At 60.1% G+C, this 19,334-nt stretch overlaps 1 protein-coding gene across 2 annotated transcripts; it reads right to left on the reverse strand.

Moving 5' to 3' along the window:
• Positions 1–2,303: 2,303 nt before the first annotated feature.
• On the reverse strand, positions 2,304–18,008 carry LOC112115253 (PC-esterase domain-containing protein 1A). Of its 2 annotated transcripts, XM_026658220.1 has the most exons (9): positions 17,933–18,008; positions 13,821–13,930; positions 13,036–13,115; positions 11,237–11,469; positions 10,078–10,228; positions 7,030–7,276; positions 6,727–6,810; positions 5,778–5,990; positions 2,304–3,576 (listed from the first exon to the last, which is right to left on the reverse strand). In XM_026658220.1, the coding sequence occupies exons 2-9, from the start codon at positions 13,891–13,893 to the stop codon at positions 3,350–3,352; spliced, it is 1,308 nt and encodes a 435-aa protein (XP_026514005.1). In that variant the 5' UTR covers positions 13,894–13,930; positions 17,933–18,008; the 3' UTR covers positions 2,304–3,349. The 2 variants fall into 2 exon arrangements, with proteins under 2 accessions (XP_026514005.1, XP_026514006.1); XM_026658221.1 differs by lacking the exon at positions 6,727–6,810.
• Between the last annotated feature and the right edge of the window lie 1,326 nt (positions 18,009–19,334).

Consider the following 19,334-nt stretch of genomic DNA (forward strand, 5'->3'; position numbering starts at 1 on the left):
CTTTGCCAGGCTCGGTGCCAGAGGGACAGGGTAGCTGGCTGGAAAGGGCCCCAACCCCCTCCCCCTGCAGGTACAAAGCGCCTGTTCTCCCACGCTGGCTCATTGCCACTGGCAGCCGCTGGAATTCGCACTTAGCCGTGGGCTGAAGGTTGGCAGGAACCTCTCCCCCCGCCCCCGCTTTGGTTCATGCAGGCTATCGGCTGTGCACGCGCGAGTGCCAGAGCCCCATGCTGTATGTGCACGAGGACACACGCAGGCCGCAGCACATTTACAGGGGGCCAGGCAGGAGTGGCTGGAGAAGGGGCTCCTGTCTACAAGCCCCCCCCCACCCAGGCCCAACCAGCCCCTCCCAGGGTCAAAGGGTGAGTCTGTGCTGGTGTAACCCCCCTGCCTAATGGGGAGAGAGCTCTTTCAGCGAGCTATGGGGTGGGGGGGAGTCATGTCTGGGGCAGTGTTGCTAGGCAGATGCACCATTAGCCCCCCACAGCCAGAAGCTTCTGGAATTGGGTGTGATAGTTCTGGGTGTGCTCAACGGGGTCCCCTAGCCAGACTCAGACTCCAGCAGGGCAAGCGGGCAGGTGCTTTGCAAAAGGCCCTGGTGGGCTGGGAGAAGCCGAACCCAGGAGCAGGCAGCAGGAGTTTTCCTGGGGCTGGGATCAAGGGGTTCAGAGGGCGGGGGGGGTCAGGAATGGGGCAGGGGGTTGGGGCACGGGAGGGGGGCCAGGGTGCAGGCTGCAAGGGGTGCTTAGCTCAGGCAGCTCCCAAAAGCAGCGGCATGTCCCCCGCTCTGGCTCCTATGCGGAGGTGCGGCCAGGAGGCTCCACGCACTGCCCCATGTGCAGCTGCCGCCCCCACAGCTCCCAACCAATGGGAGCTGCAGAGCTGGCGCTTCGGGCATGGACAGCACGTGGAGCCTCCTGGCTGCCCCTACGCCTAGGACCTGGAGGGGGACATGCCGCTGCTTCCGGGAGCCGTGCGGAGCCCAGACAAGTAGGGAGCCTGCCTTAGCCCTGCTGCCTGGATTAATGGCCCAGACAGCAGTGCTGACCGGAGCCACCAGGGTCCCTTTTCGACTGGGCATGCTGGTCAAAAACTGGACACCTGGCAACCCTACTTGGCCGATTGTAGAGATATGGGGATCAAAGACTAACAGACTCACCCGGCCTAACCCTAAGCTTTTGGGAACTCTGCATTTCTTCTCACGGGGTTGCTGTGGGGACGGGCCTGTTTAGATTTCATTTGTTTTCTTTCTTGATGGATCACTGCAGATAATGGATGTCAATCATAAAGTAGCCATGTTATGGTGTAAAAATGAAGTTAAGTTTCTTGGTCATAAGATTTTATAAAGTTGGTACTTAAGTTCATACCCTTGGTTTTTTGGGGACGTGAATGTGGGGAAATGGGTCTGTGCAATCCGTGCCGGAAATCCTCAGGGACAATTCCAGGGCTCCGGCTGCATTTCTAGGGGAGTTGGGGGGTTTTTAGGGACTGGAGAAGGGCTGTGATTCTAGCCCACCCAAAAGTTACACCAGGCTCCCCGCATGGGGCTGTGAAGTGCCCCGAAAGGAGCAGCTCTAATGCCGTTATCGTCGTTCTGGATTCTTCCCATTCCCAGCAGCAGCCCCACTGCGGGGGGCTGGAGGAGGCAGGGGGTTAGGCCACACATTGCCAGGTGAGCAGCCCCATAGCCCACCCCACAGCCGGGGCAGCATGAAAAACTTCCTGCTGTTTTCAGCCTTGCAGCAGGGCCTGGCGCAGCCGAGCGCTAGGGGCTGCACCAACACACCAGGAGGGTCGAGCCCATCTTGACAAGGCAGACAACAGGGGTGGTCAGGGGGTGACTTGCCCATGGTCCCGGCAGCTGGAACCCAGTCCAAGGGCCGAGCCCCCAGCACCTCACCCTGGCTCAGCCCAGAGGTGGAAGGGCCATTGTGGGGCACGGAAGGAGAGCGGGGTACCATGGCCCATTCAGTCACGAGACTCTGCAGCGCTGCCGGTGGGGGGGGGGGGAGGGGAAGGCAGCGGCCCTGTGAGGAGCTGGATGTGGCCCACCAAGGGCCAAACGGCCCTGCCAGAGCCACTGGGGTGGGTCACCCTGAGCCTGATTAAGGCGAAGGGCCATTCAGCCTCCCTCCCGTGCACATGGAGCCACCCACAAGTCGTCAGCAGAGTCTGAACCCAGCAGCTTGGCTGCGTGAGCTAAGGGAGTAATTCCCGCAGCAGGGTGCAGTAGTAGGCTGTTATCTAATAGGCCAGCCACTGGGGGAAGGACAAATGGACAACAGCCTCCAGTCAGTCAAAGCTTTATTATCAAGTCAACAAAACACACAAGAACACTTGCCATGAACAGTATTTCCTGTTCAATAACCACTGTGCCCGCAGCAGGGCCCCCTCCACCCCCCCGGGCCTGCGGGCGGATGGCCAGGAAGGGACTCAAGTCACAGTTATTCTGGTGCAACCTGATCGGCTCAGTGCAGCTGAGCACAGGTCTGGGCCCACTAGCCAGCGAGCCGGGCTGGGGCTAGAAGGTTTTAGTGCAGTGAGCCACCAAGGGCTCGGCCCCACAGCCTGCCAGTGTAAAGCAACCTCAGAGCAGCATGACCCCCTCCCACCGCCCCCAGGGAGGAGCATGGGGGGCTGTAGTGCAGACCCACCTCATAAAATAACACCCCAGGGAGGGTGCTGAAAACAGAGTAACGATTAAGAAACATGAACTAGGCCTAAGAACCCCATGGAGAGCAGGCGAGGCCGCCAGCCAGCTCACAGCCATGGCAGTCCGGGGCCGGGAGCCTGGCAGGGGCAAACCACTCCCTGCCTGCCCCGTCTGGGCAGGTTTGTAACAGCAGCGGAGGGGGTGGGGGAATTGGACTCAGAGGTGGGGAGAGACTCAGGCTGGACAGCTGGACCCCCTTGGCAGACGGCTGGCGTTCAGCGCCTCCCCCACATGGCTGCCAATCCCCACCAGCTCCAGGAACCGGGCAGGATGGGGCCCTCGGCGAGAGCCACCGCCCCCATGGGCCTGGCCTACGGAGTGCTTCCCGGGGCGGTGCCCAGCGCTGTCCCCAATAGCGGGGCCTTTGTTCTGAGCCATACTGCGCCGGCAGATCACAGCCCCTTCTCTCCAGGCCCCCGCAGCCCTCTGCCCCCCCCCCCAATACTACATGTAATAACTCAGCCATCTGAGCGCCAGCCACCTCCCTGCCAGGGTGCCCTGTGCCGGCCACGCACATGGAGACAGCCAAGCCCACCCTACCCGAGTCTCTTCAGAGCCGGAGCCAAGCCCTTTGCAGGGAGCTCGCCCGCCCGCCCGCGGGGGGACACGCCCAGCTCTGCCAGGGGGCAGGGCCCCTCAGTAGCAACTGTAGTGGGGCCTGTTGTAGGGGTGCCCAGACCTCCACCTCACCGGCTGCCGCGTCATGAGGAAGCCGTGGGAGCGCCTGCCGCGGCCTCTCCTGGGCGGGCTGTGGGGGTGCGGAGGGAAGCTGGGTGCTGGGTTTCCCGAGAAGCCGGGGAAGGGCCCCGGGGCCGGCAGAGCGTGCGGCGCGCCCCAGAACGCTTGAAAGCCGCTGCCAGGACCTAGGGCGAGAAGCAGGGTGAGGGGGAGAGGAGAGAGGGTCAAGTGCCTGGCAATTGGGCCCAGCCAGTCCCGGCCCCTCCGAGCAACATCCCACTGCAGCCCCAAGCAAACACTAATCCTTCATTCCGCCAGCAGGGAGCACAGGCAGGAAGTTCGTCCATGGCTGCAGCTCTCCCAGGGCTTCACCGGCTGGAGCCTGGGCTGAAATGCAGCCAGCTCCTGGGTGCAGCACGGCAGATGTTTAGCGCCATGGAACGACGGCGCAGGCCGGCCAGGAAGGGCTGCAGAACCACACAGCTCGACGGGGCGGGGGGGGTCAGAAGAGGTGGTTACTCTGTCGGAGTTGGGCCAGGAGCCCAGGACAATTCTTGAAACCAGGTGGGGGAGGCAATGTCCTTAATTGGACCAACTTCTGGTGGGGAGAGAGACGAGCGCTGGACCCACACAGACAGGTCTGGGCCGGGTGCTCAGAGGGGGGAAACAGATTGGGGAGGGTCAGCAGTTAACATGTTTCAAGGGACCATTCAAGATGAAGTGGCCTGTTAACACCTCTCCAGTCATGGGGGGGGAGGGGGGAAAGAGAAAATACGAGAGGGAAGAAAACAAAAAGGCGGGGGAGGGGGAGGCATTAGCGGGTTAACCCTCCCTCCCCTTCCCATGAATGGCAGGGTCTTAACAGGGCACTTCATCTCCAATGGGGCCTGGAAAGGTGTTAACTAGCTCTGCTAAACAACACCCCGTCCACACAGTGGATAACACCGGCTCAGGCTGCGGGGCTGGAAAATGGCTGTGTAGACATCCGGGCTTGGGCCACAACCCCATCCCTGAGACCCTGCAAGTGGGCAGGGTCCCAGAGCCCAGCCTCCAGCCCGAGCTGGACCGTCTACACTGCAACTTTTAGCCCCGCAGCCTGAGCCCTGCAAGCCACAGTCCGCTGACCCAGGCCAGCTGCAAACAGGCCTCGCTCTGTGTAGGTCGAAGGCTTTTCTCTCTCCCCCCAGAAGCTGGTCCAATGACAGACATTACCTGCCACCCTGCAGCTCCCATTCCTGTAAGTCGCCGAGACGTCCCTTTCACATCTCGGCCAGCCCCTGCTCTGCCCTGGGTAGGACGCTGAGGGGGGAAGAGCGCCCCCTACTGAATCCCCTGGGACACCCATCCCCCCATGCAGGGGGCACGGCTGGGACTGGAGGATCTATGGGTCAGCCCGTCTGGCTCAGCGATTCTGCCCACCCCATCCCGAGCCGGGCTCCGACCCAGCAGCTCTGACACATGATTATTCAGGAGAGGCCAAACCCCGGCTCCAACGCTTTTCCCATCGAGCCGGGCTGAGGGGAGCCAGGGGACCCGCGCAGAAGGAGCGGGACACCGAGGTCTCAGCAGATGCTGCCCACCTGCCTGCTTCCTGGGCTGCCGATAGTGCGAGAAGCAGCACAGGGCAGGAAGGCGGCAGCAGACCCATGAAGACGAGGAGCGCGTTGGGCCGCGGGAGAGCAGTCGGGGCAGGGATACACGGTCACAGCCGTAAGGAACATGGAACTGCCCCATCGGATCAGACCCACGGTCCAGCCCAGGCAGCCAGCTGCTTCACAGGCAGGTACAAGAAATCCCAGAAGGCCCAACTATGAACCTGCCCCCCAGGGGTGTTTCCTCCCAGTTCTGGGTGAGTCAGGGCTGGCTTGGACCCCAAGCTGGAGGATTTAGACCCCCTCTCTAACCCTCTGGAGCGTAACTGCAGCGACTCTGTACGTACCAGGTCCAGTCACCTCTGGAATGCTACTAAGCTCTTGGCCTGAGTCACGTCATGTGGCAGAGAGTCCCACAGGTCAGTCACTTTCTAGTTTGTTGAGCAGCCTCCTGGTTCTAGGCTTTGGCCGCAGCAGGGCTGGAGGGAAGCCATGCCAGAGCCAGGAAGGCTGCAGCCGGCCAGACGAGGAAGGAGCAGGGCCCGGAGAGGCGACAGCAGTGGGAATGGAGAGGAAAGGTCAGATTGTGCAGAGATCACAGAGGAGACAGGCAGAGCGGAGCAGCCACCTGCAGAGGAGGCAGCAGAGAGAGAGGTGTCCAGGCCAGACTGAACAGGAGTGGAGAGAGAGATTGAGGCAGGAAGGCGTGAGCGCCAGAGGCCCCCCAAGTGAGAATCCCCCGGGGCCAGGCGCACCAAGGGGGGTGCAGCAGGAGCGTGGGACCCAGGACCTACCCTCCACACCGTAGCCGGGGCAGTTGTCAAAGCTGATGTATCCGGAGAGGGGCGTGCCAGGCCCCGCGTGGCTGGGGAGGAAGGGGGAGTCTTCCTGGAAAACAGGATCCTTGGAGGGGCAGCAGAAGTCAAAAGGAGGCCAGGGCGGAGGGGGCGGCGGGCAGGTGCTGGGCTGGGGCATGCAGGACAGGCGGCTGTTGTCCCACTCGGGCCCTGCAGAGGCAGAGACGTTACTGAGCGCGGCGCCTGGGACGGTCACGGCAGCTGAGCCGGGCAAGGGTTGAGAGCCTTTGCCAAGGACAAGGACTCCAATCCAGGGGGGCTGCGCAGGGAGAAGGGGCAGAAGGAGCCATTCGAGACCACGGCCAAGTTCGGGTCAGCTCATTCCCCACAGGCTGGTAGCACCGGCAGCTCCAAGAGCAGGGCCCCGTGACGCCGCTCCCAGGGCTCCGAGCCTGCTCCAGCCCCCCTGCAGCTCTCGGGGGGCAGCGGCCTCCGGAGACTGCGTCCTCAGGACGTGCCAGATTTCAGAGGCACCAGCAACGCATTGGCCACACACGCCCCTCGCTGGCTCTTGGCAGCAGTGACCTACACGGGCACCGTACCCAAAGCCCCACTGGCACGACCTGGGTGCAGTGGGTGGCATTAGGGAGCTAGGGGTGGGGGGGCTCAGGAGAAGAGCTGGGGGCTACCGCCCTGTCCCCACCCCCGCCCATAGGGGCCTCATCAGCATCAAGGTGCCCACCCCCCACTCGGCAGCACGGCGCTCAGCCAGCTCCCCTGTCAGCAGCAGGAGAGAGGTGACCAAAGCCAGACACTGGCTGAGGAGGGGGCTGGGAGCCGGCATCAGGCTACCCCCTTCCCCAGCCGCCTCTCCCGCGCGGTTGCCCAACCTGAGGAGGTGCCCACAGCCCCTGCCCACCACCACCACCACCACCAAGATCTTTACCCCAGGGGCCGGGTGGAGCAGCGTGGGGCACCGGGCAGGGGGCGGGCTGCGAGCCCCACTCCAGAGCATTTGCCTGAAAGCAACCTGAAGAAAGGGAAAAGCGGATCCATCAGCAGCGTGGCCATCTCCCACCCCTTCTTGCCACAGCACGCCCACCCCCACTCCCACCCTCCCGTCCCGCCACCGCACGCCCACCCCCTCCCATTCCCAACAGCAGCAAGTGCTGCCCCCTGAGGGACGATCCACATCAGCATGCCCGTCACCATGGCATCTAGGCACTGTCAGCCCCCCTCTCCCACTCACCGTCCTGGGGTCTCTTCTCCGGGATCTCGACGCCCCAGGCGTCGGCCACGTGGGCCAGCAGCAGGTGGGTGACCCTGCGGTGGACGGCCCGGTTCCAGTGGACGCCGTCCCCACTGCGGTGGTGCACGTCGAAGCGGAAGTAGTAGTGCAGGTCCAGCACGTCGAAGTGGTGGCTGCTGGCCAGGACAGCCCCGTAGAAGTTGCCCTCGATCACTTTGTGGGGCAGCTTCTTGCCTTGGTGCTGCAGCTGGAGGCAGAGACAGGAGCCATCAGGCCAGGCCAGCGGGGCTCCCGCCGACGGGGAGGGCCACGCTCCAGGGACCTGGCCCCACGAGAACACCTCACTCCTGGGGATGGTACAAGACAGCGGGATGGCCCGGCAGACACAGCCATCCCTGGGGGTGCAGGGCCCCTTTGCCAACAGCCGCAGGCAGGGACAGGGAACACCAATGCCAGCTGGAGTGCTAGGGCCCCGCCCAGAGCTCCCACCCCCTTCCAGCTGGGGGCTTTTCCTGCTTGGGCCTGTTTAGGTTTAACCCCTTGGGTGCAGGCAGAGGCTCGGGAATGCAGGGAGGAAGAAGAGAACGCTGTTTCCTGCGGCAGGGCCAGGTAGCCAGTGGCAAGGAGAATGGGAAACGTTAATGGTAGCTTAGGTACAAGTGATCATGACTTGATCCCATTGATAAGGCACAAACAGAATAAAGTCCAGGCCAGTAACGTATCTTTGGTGGTTGAATAGGGCCAATTTCAATGAAAACAAATAAGAGGCAAATCAGCCGAGAGGAAGAATTTAATCAGGAGAATGGGAATGATCACGGGGGGGAACTGCTTAAGAATGAGATGCCCCAAAAGCCACAATCGAGGAAGAAGGATGTGCTGGTTAAAAAACTGACCTGGGTTTAGAGTGGAAGTGAAGACAGCTAGAAAACAAAATTAAAAAATAATATGTAACAAATGGAAGAAAAGGGAAATGGATAAAAATGAACATAAAACAAAAGATAGGAATTGTAGAAAATTGATAAGCCAAGGGACACAATGAGAAATCTACGACCAGCAGGAGTTAAGAACAGTAAAAAGGAGTTTTTTAAATATTAGGAACAAAACGAATCTTAACAACGGTATTGGTCCGTTATTCGATGGAAATGGTATTCTGCAGAAAAGGCAAACGTTCAATAAACATTTCTATTCTGTATCCGGGGGGGGCTGGAGCGGGGAGCAGAGGATATAAAGTGAGGTATTGTTAAATCAGCAGGTCTAGATAACTTGCATCCAAGAGTTTGAAAGCAGCTGACTGAGGCACTTGCTGAACCGTTAATTCTGATTTTTAGGAAGTCTTGGAACATTGGGGAAGTTCCAGAAGAAAGCTCCTTTGTGCCAATATTTCAAAAGATTAACAGGATAGTGACAGGCCTGTCAGTCTGACATCGATCCCAGGTAAGATAGTGGAGCAGCTGACATGGGACTTGATTAATAAAGAATTAAAAGAAGATAATGCAATTAATGCAACTCAACGTAGGATCTATTTTCCACTAACCTATCAAACTAACTTGATATCTTTGATGAGATACCAAGTTTCATTAATGAAAGTAATAGAGTTGATGTAATATACTTAGAATTCTCCAGAATATTTGATTTGATACCGCACAAAATCTTGATTAAAAAATTAGAACAATATAAAATCACCACGGTGCACATTAAATGGATTAAAAATTGGCTAACTGATAGATCTCAACATGTGATTGTAAATGGAGAATCCTCATCCCTGTGGGATTGGTTCTTGGCCCTACTCTATTGAACACTTTTATCAATGAACTGACAGAAAACAAACTCTTCATCGAGAAAGTTTGCAGCTAGCACAACAATTGGGGGAGCGGGAAATAACGCCGAGGACAGGTCACTGATCCAGAGCGATCCGGTTCACGTAGTCAACAGGGCACATGTAAAGAGTGTGTGTTTTAATATGGCTAAGTGTCAATGTGTACCTCTAGGAGCAAAGGACGCAGGCCATACGTACAGGACAGGGGATTCTATCCAGTGCCTCTGGAAACCACTTGGGGGCGGTGGTGGCTAATCAGCGGAACAGGAGCTCCCAAAGAGCAAATGTGATCCTGGGCTGCATGAACAGAGGAATCTCGAGGCGATTTTCCCTCTGTATCTGGCTCTGGGGCAGGGCCGGCTCCAGGGTTTTGGCCGCCCCAAGCAGCCAAAACAAACAAACAAACAAACAAAAAACAAAAAAAAGCCGCGATCGCGATCTGCGGCGGCAATTCGGCGGGAGGTCCTTCGCTCCCAGGAGGAGTGAGGGACCGTCCACCGAATTGCCGCCGAATACCTGGACGTGCCGCCCCTCTCCGGAGCCGCCGCCCCAAGCACCTGCTTGAGAAGCTGGTGCCTGGAGCCGGCCCTGCTCTGGGGCGACCACTGCTGGGATCCCGGTGCCCAGGTCTGGTGCCCACCATTCAGGACAGATGTGGATAAATTGGAGAGGGGTCAGAGAAGAGACAGGAGAATGGTTAAAAGGTTAGAAAACCTGGGGGAATTTCTCTGGCCTGTGCCAGCCAAGATGATCTAACATCCCTTCTAGCCTTAAGCTCCAGGAGCCTCTGGCTCGGAGACTTCAGAGTAGGAAGCGGATCGTGAGAGCTGATGAGGCCTGTTTCCATCCAGTCCCATCGTGTCAGAGCAAAGGCCCAGCCAGTACGAGGCAGAGCCAGGCTGAAGGGAACCCCTCACCCCCCCAGCAGCACTCTCAGCCGCAGGAGGCAGCGGGGTAACTTGGGAGCTGTGACGAGGATTTCAGACAAGGCCTGTGCCAGGAGGGTGCCCTGTGGGGGGCTGTGTGACCAGAGGGGTGTGCCCACGTGTGCTGGAGAGCGGTGCAGCAGCGGGTACCGGCCCCCGGAGCAGAGACGAGGCACTAGGGTGGGGGAGCAGTGGGCTGGCCCTGCCCCTGGACTCAGCACCTTATCCCAGTCCCAGCCGCACCCCCCCCCGCCCCCCCGCAGCCAGCAGCACCGGGGTCCGGGGCAAAGCTGCAGTTTGCTTTACCTCTGGGATGAGGAAGCCCCCGATGATTTTGTGGCCCACGGGCATCGTCATGTTCCACACCAGGAGGCAGGCATGGGGCAGCACCTTGTCCAGCCGGTTAAAGGCCTTCTCCAGATTCACCCGGTACTGCTTCATGGACTTAGCGCCGTACCTGCAGGGGGGCAGAGCAGACAGAAGCCATGGCCCTCGGGACAGACACGGGGTAGGATCCTTCTGGCCCTCACGAGGAGCGGCACTGGGCAAGGGCAGGAGCCTGGCGGCCAGCCGCTCTACAGAAACGGCTCCCCACAGCAGCAACGGCTCATGCCCATTTCTACAGGCGAGGCTGGCCAGGCAGGCGTTTCTGCACCGAGATGCCACCATCGGCCAGGGGCAGGGAGGGGAGGTTGCCCCACCATCCCCCAGCGTGGGACATGGAGTTTGCAGGGCGAGGGGGAAGCTAGAGGGGCACAGACAGCGAGCGGGCCCCCGAGACACCTCCTCCACACCCCCGAGTAGAGCACCGCGAGTGGCACCCTGAGGTGCTCAGACACCATGGGCCTGGGCCAACAGCCAGGGCAGACGCAGGACCAAGCGCCCTTCTCTTGGGCAGGCAGCAGGTCGGCAGCCCCGTCACTGGTGCTGGCCGAGCCAACGCCCTCCTGGGTCCTCACGGGGCCTGCACAGATCTCTCAGACTGGACTGGACTAAGTAACGCTGCTGGCTGCACACGCACAAGGGGGACGGAGCCCGGCTGGCCCCACGGCGTGAAAAGCAGGTACGTCTGTGTCCGTGCGACAGGCTCCGTGCACTGACGGGACAGATGAGCTGAGTCAGGAGACGCTGGTTTTACTCTGCTGCTCTCCCCAAGCAGAACCGCGCTGTGTAACCCCTGGGGGGCCACAGCACCCAGCCCCCCAAAGTTCCCTTTTCAGATCTGGTCACCTCCCACAACAACGGGGGTTTTAATGAACCAGCTGTCGTACGCCTATGTGCCCAGCGCTGCCCTCGGCTGGACGGAACTGCTGATCTGTGTGTCACAGGCCCTGTACTGCCAGCGGAGAGTCTCCTTTAGCTGCACTGGCCAGGCTCTGGCAGCCGGAGGGGCTAAGTTCTCTCCCTGAGAGTGACGCCGAAGAGGCCCGAGTTACCCTGCCAGGGCGGGGGGAGCAGCGGGTACCTGCTCACGTCCCATAAGCAGGAGTTGATGATGACGACGTCGGGCTGGGGCCCGGCCTGGAAGTCAGCCAGGATGCTCTCCATGTAGTCGGAGTAGATGCGAGTGACGAAGTAGAAGCGCACCAGGTGGTGGTCCGTGCGGTACTGCCGCACCTCCCTGTAGTTGGTGCCGTTGGTCATCTCGCCCCGCATGCCGCCTTCCACCAGGCAGTCGTTCTCGAAGCTCAGCTCCCCCTGGCAGAGACAGGACGCAGAGAGCCCTCACTGGCGCGGCCCCCGAACCCTCCTATTGCCCGCAACGAGAGCCCTGCCCGGATACAAAACCTACAGCCGCGGTGAAAGCAGCAGCACGTCGGGCCGCCACTTGCAAGAGCCAGCGCCCTGCGCGGGCAGCTCCTCTGGCGTGGCTGTACCGCCCCCAGCCCTGCCCTCTGGGACAGGCACCAGCTCACCAGCAGCTGTCCCTGGTCGCACTAGTGTGTGCAAGTCCGGGTGTGCGAGCCGCTTGCACGCACTAGCGTGGCCAGGGACAGCAGCTGGTGAGCCTGGTACCTGCCCCATGGGCAGGGCTGGAGACGGGGCTGGGGGTGGTACAGCCGCGCAGGGGGAGCTGCCCGTGCAGGGCGCTGGCTCCTGCGAGCGGCAGCCTGACATGCTGCTGCTTTCACTGCTGCGGTTCCCGGTAGAGCCCTGCAGCTCCGCGGATATAAATTCTGTATATGTGCAGGGCTCTACCCACAATGGAGCGATGCCCTCTCGTGGCCGCTGTCTGGCTAGCACCCTCGGAGGTCATCCTCTGTCCGTCCCAGCCCAGAGAGCTGCGCCCAGCTACCAAGCCACAGCCTGCAGCCTTCCCGTGAGCGAGGGAGTGACACGAGACCTCTTCTGGGCACAGAGGAGCTGACCTGCCCCAGGACAGGGCGAGCCAGGGCAAGGGCTGGGGTCAGATCCCAGAGCCCCAGCTCCTGCCCAGCGCTGTTCTAACCACAAGGCCTTGCCTCCCCCTGGACCCAAATTACAAGACTAGGGCCTGTAGGTGCGTGCCCCTCCGTCCCCTCCCCATATCCGAGCCCCACGGGTCCCCAGGCCAGGCAGCTTCCCAGCCCCTTCTCGAGGCCCCACCCCACCACCGCGGGATATCACCACTTTCACCCTCCCTCTGGGCGGCTGCAGTGTCTGAGTCCCAGCTGGGGGGAGCGCAGTGGGACGATGCTATTCCAGACACCAGCCAGCAGGGGGCACTTGCGTGGCAAGACATCCCCTAATGCTACATGTGGCACCACAGCCAGTGGGACGAGCCGGGTGTGTGTGTGTGTGTGTGTGTGCGCGCGCACCAGGCCCAGGACTGTTCTGCTTATTTTGGTTACATTTGGGTTTCAAAGCCTCCCACCGGAAACAAGAAGCCATCCTCCCCCGCCAAGCAACACTGCTGGTAGACGACATAGCTGGCCCACACCCAACAAGCTGTAGCTGCTTCCTGTACTGCTGAGCCGGGCCTGGAGCCAGGACCGCGCACTCTGCATGCCTTTGGGAGGGCACCGGCTTGTCCGGCTACTGGCCACCAGGCAACCAGATTCGTTTTCTCCACCTCTCTTTATGCAGCACCAGTCGCCACCCAAACTGGTTCTGTCTCAGCTGTGCCCAGAGGGGGAGCACACACCAGAGCTGACTGCACCAGAAGCGACGGCTTTTGGGGGCGCCCAAGGGCCCGGAGGCCCAGGGAAATGGTGGCCGGGTGTGGTTTAGTTCCCCAGCCCTGTGGGACAGAGGTTGGCTGCTCCGGATTTGCAGGCACAGTACCTTGGCTTTCAGCTGGGACTGACTGAGGAGAGCGTCCTTCTGCAAAAGCAACACCAGGTCCTTGTAAACCGATCGCTGGACTGAAAGGGAAAAACAGAGACAGAGATAGCCCAGGGATCACCCGTCTCCAGGGAAGCAACATCTTCGCCTCTTGGGCACTAATGCAAGAACCAGCCCCGGGGCTCGTTCGGGGCGGGGTGGAAGAGGCCCTTGCTCAGAATCGGACGTGTCTGCGCTGGCCAGGAGTTCGTGGCGGGCTGCGGCCGGCGTGGGTGCAGATGTCAGGAATGAGACGACATGCCAGCTGCCGTGCTGGGGGTGGGCAGGGCAGTCGTGCTGCACAGACTCTGGGGGTGCCAGGGCAGGGCTGGGGAGCGGAGACATGGGTCCAGCTCACCCAGCGTAGGGAACACCCCAGCTTCAATTACGGAGTGGGGCCAGAACGACAGGGCAACCAGAGGGAAGTCAGAGAAATCCACTCTGCTCATTGCAGGGCTTAAACTCCCCTCCCCCCGCCCCAGGAGGCGAGTTCAGAGGCCTGGCTGCCCTTTGCCTGTACCCAGCCAGTCCTGCCAAGGAAGGGGGTTACCCCACACAGCCGCTCTGTCTGTGCAAGCCAGGGCAAGACCGTGGTTGCTGGCGAGGCAGAGAGCCCAGCTGGGGCTGCAGGGGGCTTGCAGCCCGGCATGCAGGAAAACCCCCTTTGGACTTGGAGCCAAAGACAGCTCGGCTCTACCATGGCCAAGAGGGGTCAAGGGAACCCGCCATCCCTTAGGCTGACTCACCGGAATCCCCCACGATCACCACAAACTTGTTGTGCAGCAGTTGCTGGACTTCCTGTGTGAAGAAAGTGACCATGGCTCCTGCAGGCGGCAGCTCCCCAGCAAGCAAAGCCCTGCTCAGTAGAGAAGAGAGAAGAGACTGAGGCCTGCATCCTCCTCCACCCGCACTAGGAACGGCCTCCACACCTGCCCCCAGCACAGGGAGGCCAAACACGGAGCTGTCAGCCAAGGTCAGGTGCAGTGCGAACAGGAAGCACAAGAGCAGCTGTTGGGTTCGTGGTTTGTGTAACTATGACGTGTATTCAGGTCACGCTCCCCCTCTAAGTTGACTTGTGGAAAACGTCATTCAAACCAAGGTAAGAAACGGGCAAGAACAGGTGTGGAAACCGTAGGTTCCATCCTGAAAGTTGTAAAAAACTTTGACAGAGCAGAGGCTGAGCCTACACTGCTGGCACAGACACGCCCAGGGCTCTCCCAGCAAACCAACTCCTGACTGTGCTGCCCACGGGCCCCAGAACTTTGCCAGCACAGCTCCGGTGTTTCTCTCCCCCACCTCCCCCCGCATTCCTGGCAGACATCGCTGTGCCAGCGAAAGCACTGCCCTGCCGCCCAGGCCCAACCCGCCAAGGCCAGCCTCCCCCTCAGCAGGGCTTGCTTTGTTCCTGGGCGTGATTTTACACATTAGAGCAGCCTGCCCTGTTTTTGCGGGCGAGGGGTTACAGGATACCGACCCACCTGTGAACCCCCATCAACTGGGGAAAAGGGGGGTGGGATTCAGGCTAACACCCGCTGCAGAGGAAGAGAGCCCTTGTTTCAGCAGCTCCCGCCCGTTCTGGTCCCCATAGACACCCCCCCCTCCCCCGAGTCTCCCTCTGCAGGCTCGAGTCCTGCTCTTTCCACGCCATTTGTGCTACGTTGGGTAGGGACACGCTCACCTACGGGTACCGTTCCTGGTGTAACGGTACTGGATGAAAGCTCCTTACACTAGTGTGGCTTGTTCCCCATCCCATCAGGGAATAACTACGCTGGTCAGAGCCCTTTTATCCTGGCACAACGGCCTCAGTGCTAGGGGCTGAGCTGCTTTCACTGGGCCGGGGAGTTAGAGCCACTGGCGCACAGACAAGCGCCAAGGTACAGAAAACAGAACAGGGGCAAAAAAATGTGCACAGCTTTCCGGCCTCTCTCCATCACCAAGACACAAAGCACAGGGCACACCCCGGGGGTGAAATACTGGCCTACAACGGCTCCAGGGCAAAGCTCCCTTGGACTTCACTGGGGCCGGATTGCTCCCCTAGTTTTTTTCCATTGTAGGTTTAGTTTAGCAGAAGTTTGGGATGCTACCCTTGTATCTGCCTTCCCCACCACCACCACCGCCGCCTTTCCCCCTCGGGGTAGACAGGGCCCGAACCGGGCACTTTTGACAGACCCGTTTCAATGTCTGAGAGAGAAAAGCTAAGAACTATGTTACTGCAACATTAAGTCTGCGTGAGGAAACACAAGCGTTCGGGTTCCTGCAGCAATACTAACTAGACTGCATTGTAGCCCGAAGTGTGGGGTTAAGTTACTCTTGGCCCACCCCAGAGCGGGGGGGGGGGGGGGGGGGACCAGATGTCCCGATTTTATAGGGACAGTCCCAATATTTGGGGCTTTGTCTTATATAGGCGTCTATTACCCCCCACCCCCCACCCGATTTTTCACACTTGCTGTCTGGTCACCTAGGTGGGGGTCTACACTGCAGTGGTCTGGGTAGGGTCAGCCACCGGCTCAGCTACAGGAGAGAGGCCAGAGGGACACCACACTGCCCTTTCTTAACCAGGCAAACGCCCACCCCCTCCCAGCAGGGCACAGAGAAGTGAGGACCCATGACCAGCACTTGCATTACTTGTCACATTCCCCATCCCAGACAGTCCTTAGGCGCTTGGCAGCCGGTCATCTCTTATCCCTTCTAGTGGGTTATGCTGACAGGCCCTTGATTTCATGCATATTCATGTGTCTTGGCCCCTTTTTCTTATCTAAGCTTCCACACCCATCTCTCTGGGGGGGTCACCATACTGTTAATTAGTTACCTATTTACCTCATTCGCTTTTGTCAATTAGTTGCCATGGTATTTCTGTAACATCCCCACTGCTGACACCTGTAAGTTTAGGTTATACATATTCCTTAGACTCATCTTCAACTGTCAATAACCTTATAACTGCCCTTAATTCGTGGCTTCCTGTCACCTGCCCATCAGTTCCTCATGCCAAACTAATCCTAAATCCTAATTAGTTATGCTCAGCAAACTACCTTATAGAACATAAGAACGGCCCGACTGGGTCAGACCAAAGGTCCATCTAGCCCAGTGTCCTGTCTTCAGACAGTGGCCAATGCCAGATGCCCCAGAGGGAATGAACAGAACAGGGAATCATCCAGTGATCCAGCCCCTGTCGCCCACATGTCTTGAGAACGTGGGATCTCTCCTTGCATTACAGCATGAATCAACCTTATAAAGAAGGCTACACCATCCTATAGAGACGACATCTTCTATTCCTCTTTATTTGGCTGCATAGCTCCAGCTTACTGTGAAATGCCTGAGTCTATCCAAAGACATGTCCATGAACTTGTCCATTGCAGGACTGAGATGTGAACTGCAACACTAACAGGTTTGCACTGGGTTGCATGAAACGAGACAGAAGCCCTCTCAAACTCTCCACCACCAGCCACAGCTTTCAGGAAAATATCCCAAGTGTAGACAGGGCTAAACCAAGAGCAAGTTTTTCCATTAGCTTGAAAGCTACAAGTGGGACACAACAGCTACCTTTAGGACTCCCTGCCTCCAGGCAAGGGGCATCTGGGCTCATCAAAGATGGAAGAGGGTTTGGTTCATTAAGTTTTTAAACCCTTCTCTGAACCGGCACCAAAGCAGAGGAGAGCCCCCCCAGGCCTGCAGCTAGCACTATCCAGCCAGTCACTAACAGCCAGGAAGTGCCCACCCAAGAGTCACTATTGTGATCAGTTGTGAAGAGATCTGGAAGTGTAGAGGAAAGTGAAGCAATTACCTCCAATGTGTCCAAGTTCCAGGGCAAACTGCATTGGTGCAGGGCCAGAGCTCGGGCCTTCTGCTAGTATTTACAGACCAGCCCAGCAGCCCACAGGAAATCAGTGTTTGGTCTCCATTAGGTGACCAATCACATGGGGTTATTCAGGGATTAAAGGGACATCAATCAGAAAACCAAATCCCATCTCTACCTGAAACCTTTCTGTCTGCTGCTGTTACAGAGGACCCCAGCAACGAGGTCTCAGCTCAAAGTTAACAAAATAACTCCCCCGGGCACCCGCAGCGGCGTTCCCCCCTGTGGGAGCCCGGCCATGGCCAGGGCCTGAGATCACTAGAGGGGAGAGGAAAACAGGTGAGTTTTCCCAGGTGCTTTGTGCTCGGTTTGTGCGGGTCTGTCCCACAGCAACAAAAGGAGGGTGAAGGGTTGTCACCCAAAACTGCAGGTGCGGGTGGGAGAGGAAGGGGCAGCTCAGGGGGGAGCGAATCTTTTGGGGGACGGGGAAGTGGCTAATTCCAGCGGTGCCCCTTTAACCCGAGCCAGGGGCTCCAAGCAGAGGGGGGCAGCGCCTCTTCCAGCTCCCCCCGGGAGCGCAGAGCCCAGGAAATACCTGGACGTTTCACAAGACAAAGCCCTTTGAAAAGCAGCGCTGGGTAAACCTGCCGGGGGCGCCCAGGACTCGGGGGGGGGGGGTTGAATGCAAAGAGCTCACCCAGCGGGGGGGTATTTAGCACCCACTTAGCAGCGCGACACGGCGGCGAGCGAGTCTGGCCTCGCACCGGGGAGACGCCCCCCTCCTGGCCGCCTCCGCCTGCAGCTACCCGGGCCCATGTACCCAGCCGGGCGGCTTAGCCCCAAACAGCCCCGCTGCAGGTCCGCCGCCCAGCCCGCACTGCCCGGGGGGAGCGCAGGGGATCTCCCCGGGCTGGAGGGAAGCGCAGGCGGCGAGTTACAGCCCCTGTTACCGGCAGCCCGGTCCCCTCGCCCGGCGCGACCCCCGCTGCAGCCCCCGGGCCGCGAGCCGCGTTACCCCGCGTCCACACCAGGCGGGGGGTCGTGGCCGTGTTCCGGTCCCCGTACCTGCTCCCCGGCGCCGAGCCCGCCTGCCCGCGGGGCGCATGGCTGGGCACCCAGCCCGGCCGTCCCGCGTCCTGCTCGGCTGCCTGCGTCTGGCCGGGCTCGGCCCCCTCCCGCCTTCACACTCCGCTGCCCCGCCCCGCCCCGCCTGCCCCGGGGGGGCCACAGGCTGCTGCTGCAGAGGAGAAGACTCTCGGGCCAGCCGCAGTGCAGAGTACGGGGGGGGCACACAGGTCAACTGGAGCGAGACCCCCGGGGGGCTGGAAAGCCTGAGCAGGAGCCTGACATAAGGGGGGGGGCACACGGCTGCGTCTCCCTGCGAGAAGGCGGGGGCAGTGGGGGCCAGCGCATGGGGGCTGGATCTAGGGGGGCTGCCGGCCGCACCCCCTGGCTGGAAGCGGTTTCCATCCCATGCAGGGTTTGCAGTTTGGTTCAATGGCTCTCAGCCCCCCACTATTCACATTGTTCCAGCCCCCCTGGGCCAGCGCGTGCGGGGCTCCGGGGCAGCGGAGGCGGGGGCTGCGCTAGGCCAGAGCAGCTGGAGGCAGGTTCCAGCCGAGGGGGGACAGCGGACGGTGCAGACAGGCGGCACGACCCCTGAGCCAGCCAGTCCCTCTCCCCGGCCTGGTAGCTGTGCTCTGGAAAAGGGAAAGGCCCCATCTTGTCCCATTCCCCACCCCCCATAACCAGCCAGTCCCCACCCTGGGGCTGGATCAGAACCGACACCCCCCAGAAAGGCCGTGTCCCATTCCCTGCCCTTCACCCCCAACCAGCCAGTCCCCTGCCTCAGGGCCAGATGGGAGCCGACAGCCCCCAGAGGGGTAAGGCCCCGTGTCCCATTCCCACCCCATAACCAGCCAGTGCCCATCATGGGGCAGGATCAGAGCTAATGCCCCCAAGAGGGGAGAGGCCCCTTTCTCTGCCCCCTGAGACAGCCCGTGCCCTGCCCTGTGGCCAGATCAGAGCTGGTGCCCCCTAGAGGGGAAAGACCCTGTGTCCCATTCCCACCCCCCATAACCAGCCAGATCCCCACCCTGGGGCCAGATCAGAGCCAGCATCCCCTAGAGGGGAAAGACCCTTTGTTCCATTCCCTACCACCCTAAGCCAGCCTGTCCCCCTGCCTTGAGGATAGGGTGACCAGATGTCCTGATTTTATAGGGACAGTCCTGATTTTTGGGTCTTTTTCTTATATAGGCTCCTATTACCCCCACCCCCTGTCCCGATTTTTCACATTTGTTGTCTGGTCACCCTACTTGAGGACAGATTGGAGTCTGTGCCCCATAGAGAGGAAAGGCCCCCTATCCCCTCCCTGCCCCCGAGCCAGCCAGTTTTAAAGCCAGATTAGAATGGGGCATTAGAAATTATGAAAGGCCCCATATCCCATTCCACAGCCCAGCCCTGCATT

Source organism: Terrapene carolina, unplaced genomic scaffold (genome assembly GCF_002925995.2).
Source record: "Terrapene carolina triunguis isolate 2854851 unplaced genomic scaffold, T_m_triunguis-2.0 Scaffold416, whole genome shotgun sequence".
NCBI lineage: Eukaryota > Metazoa > Chordata > Testudines > Emydidae > Terrapene > Terrapene triunguis.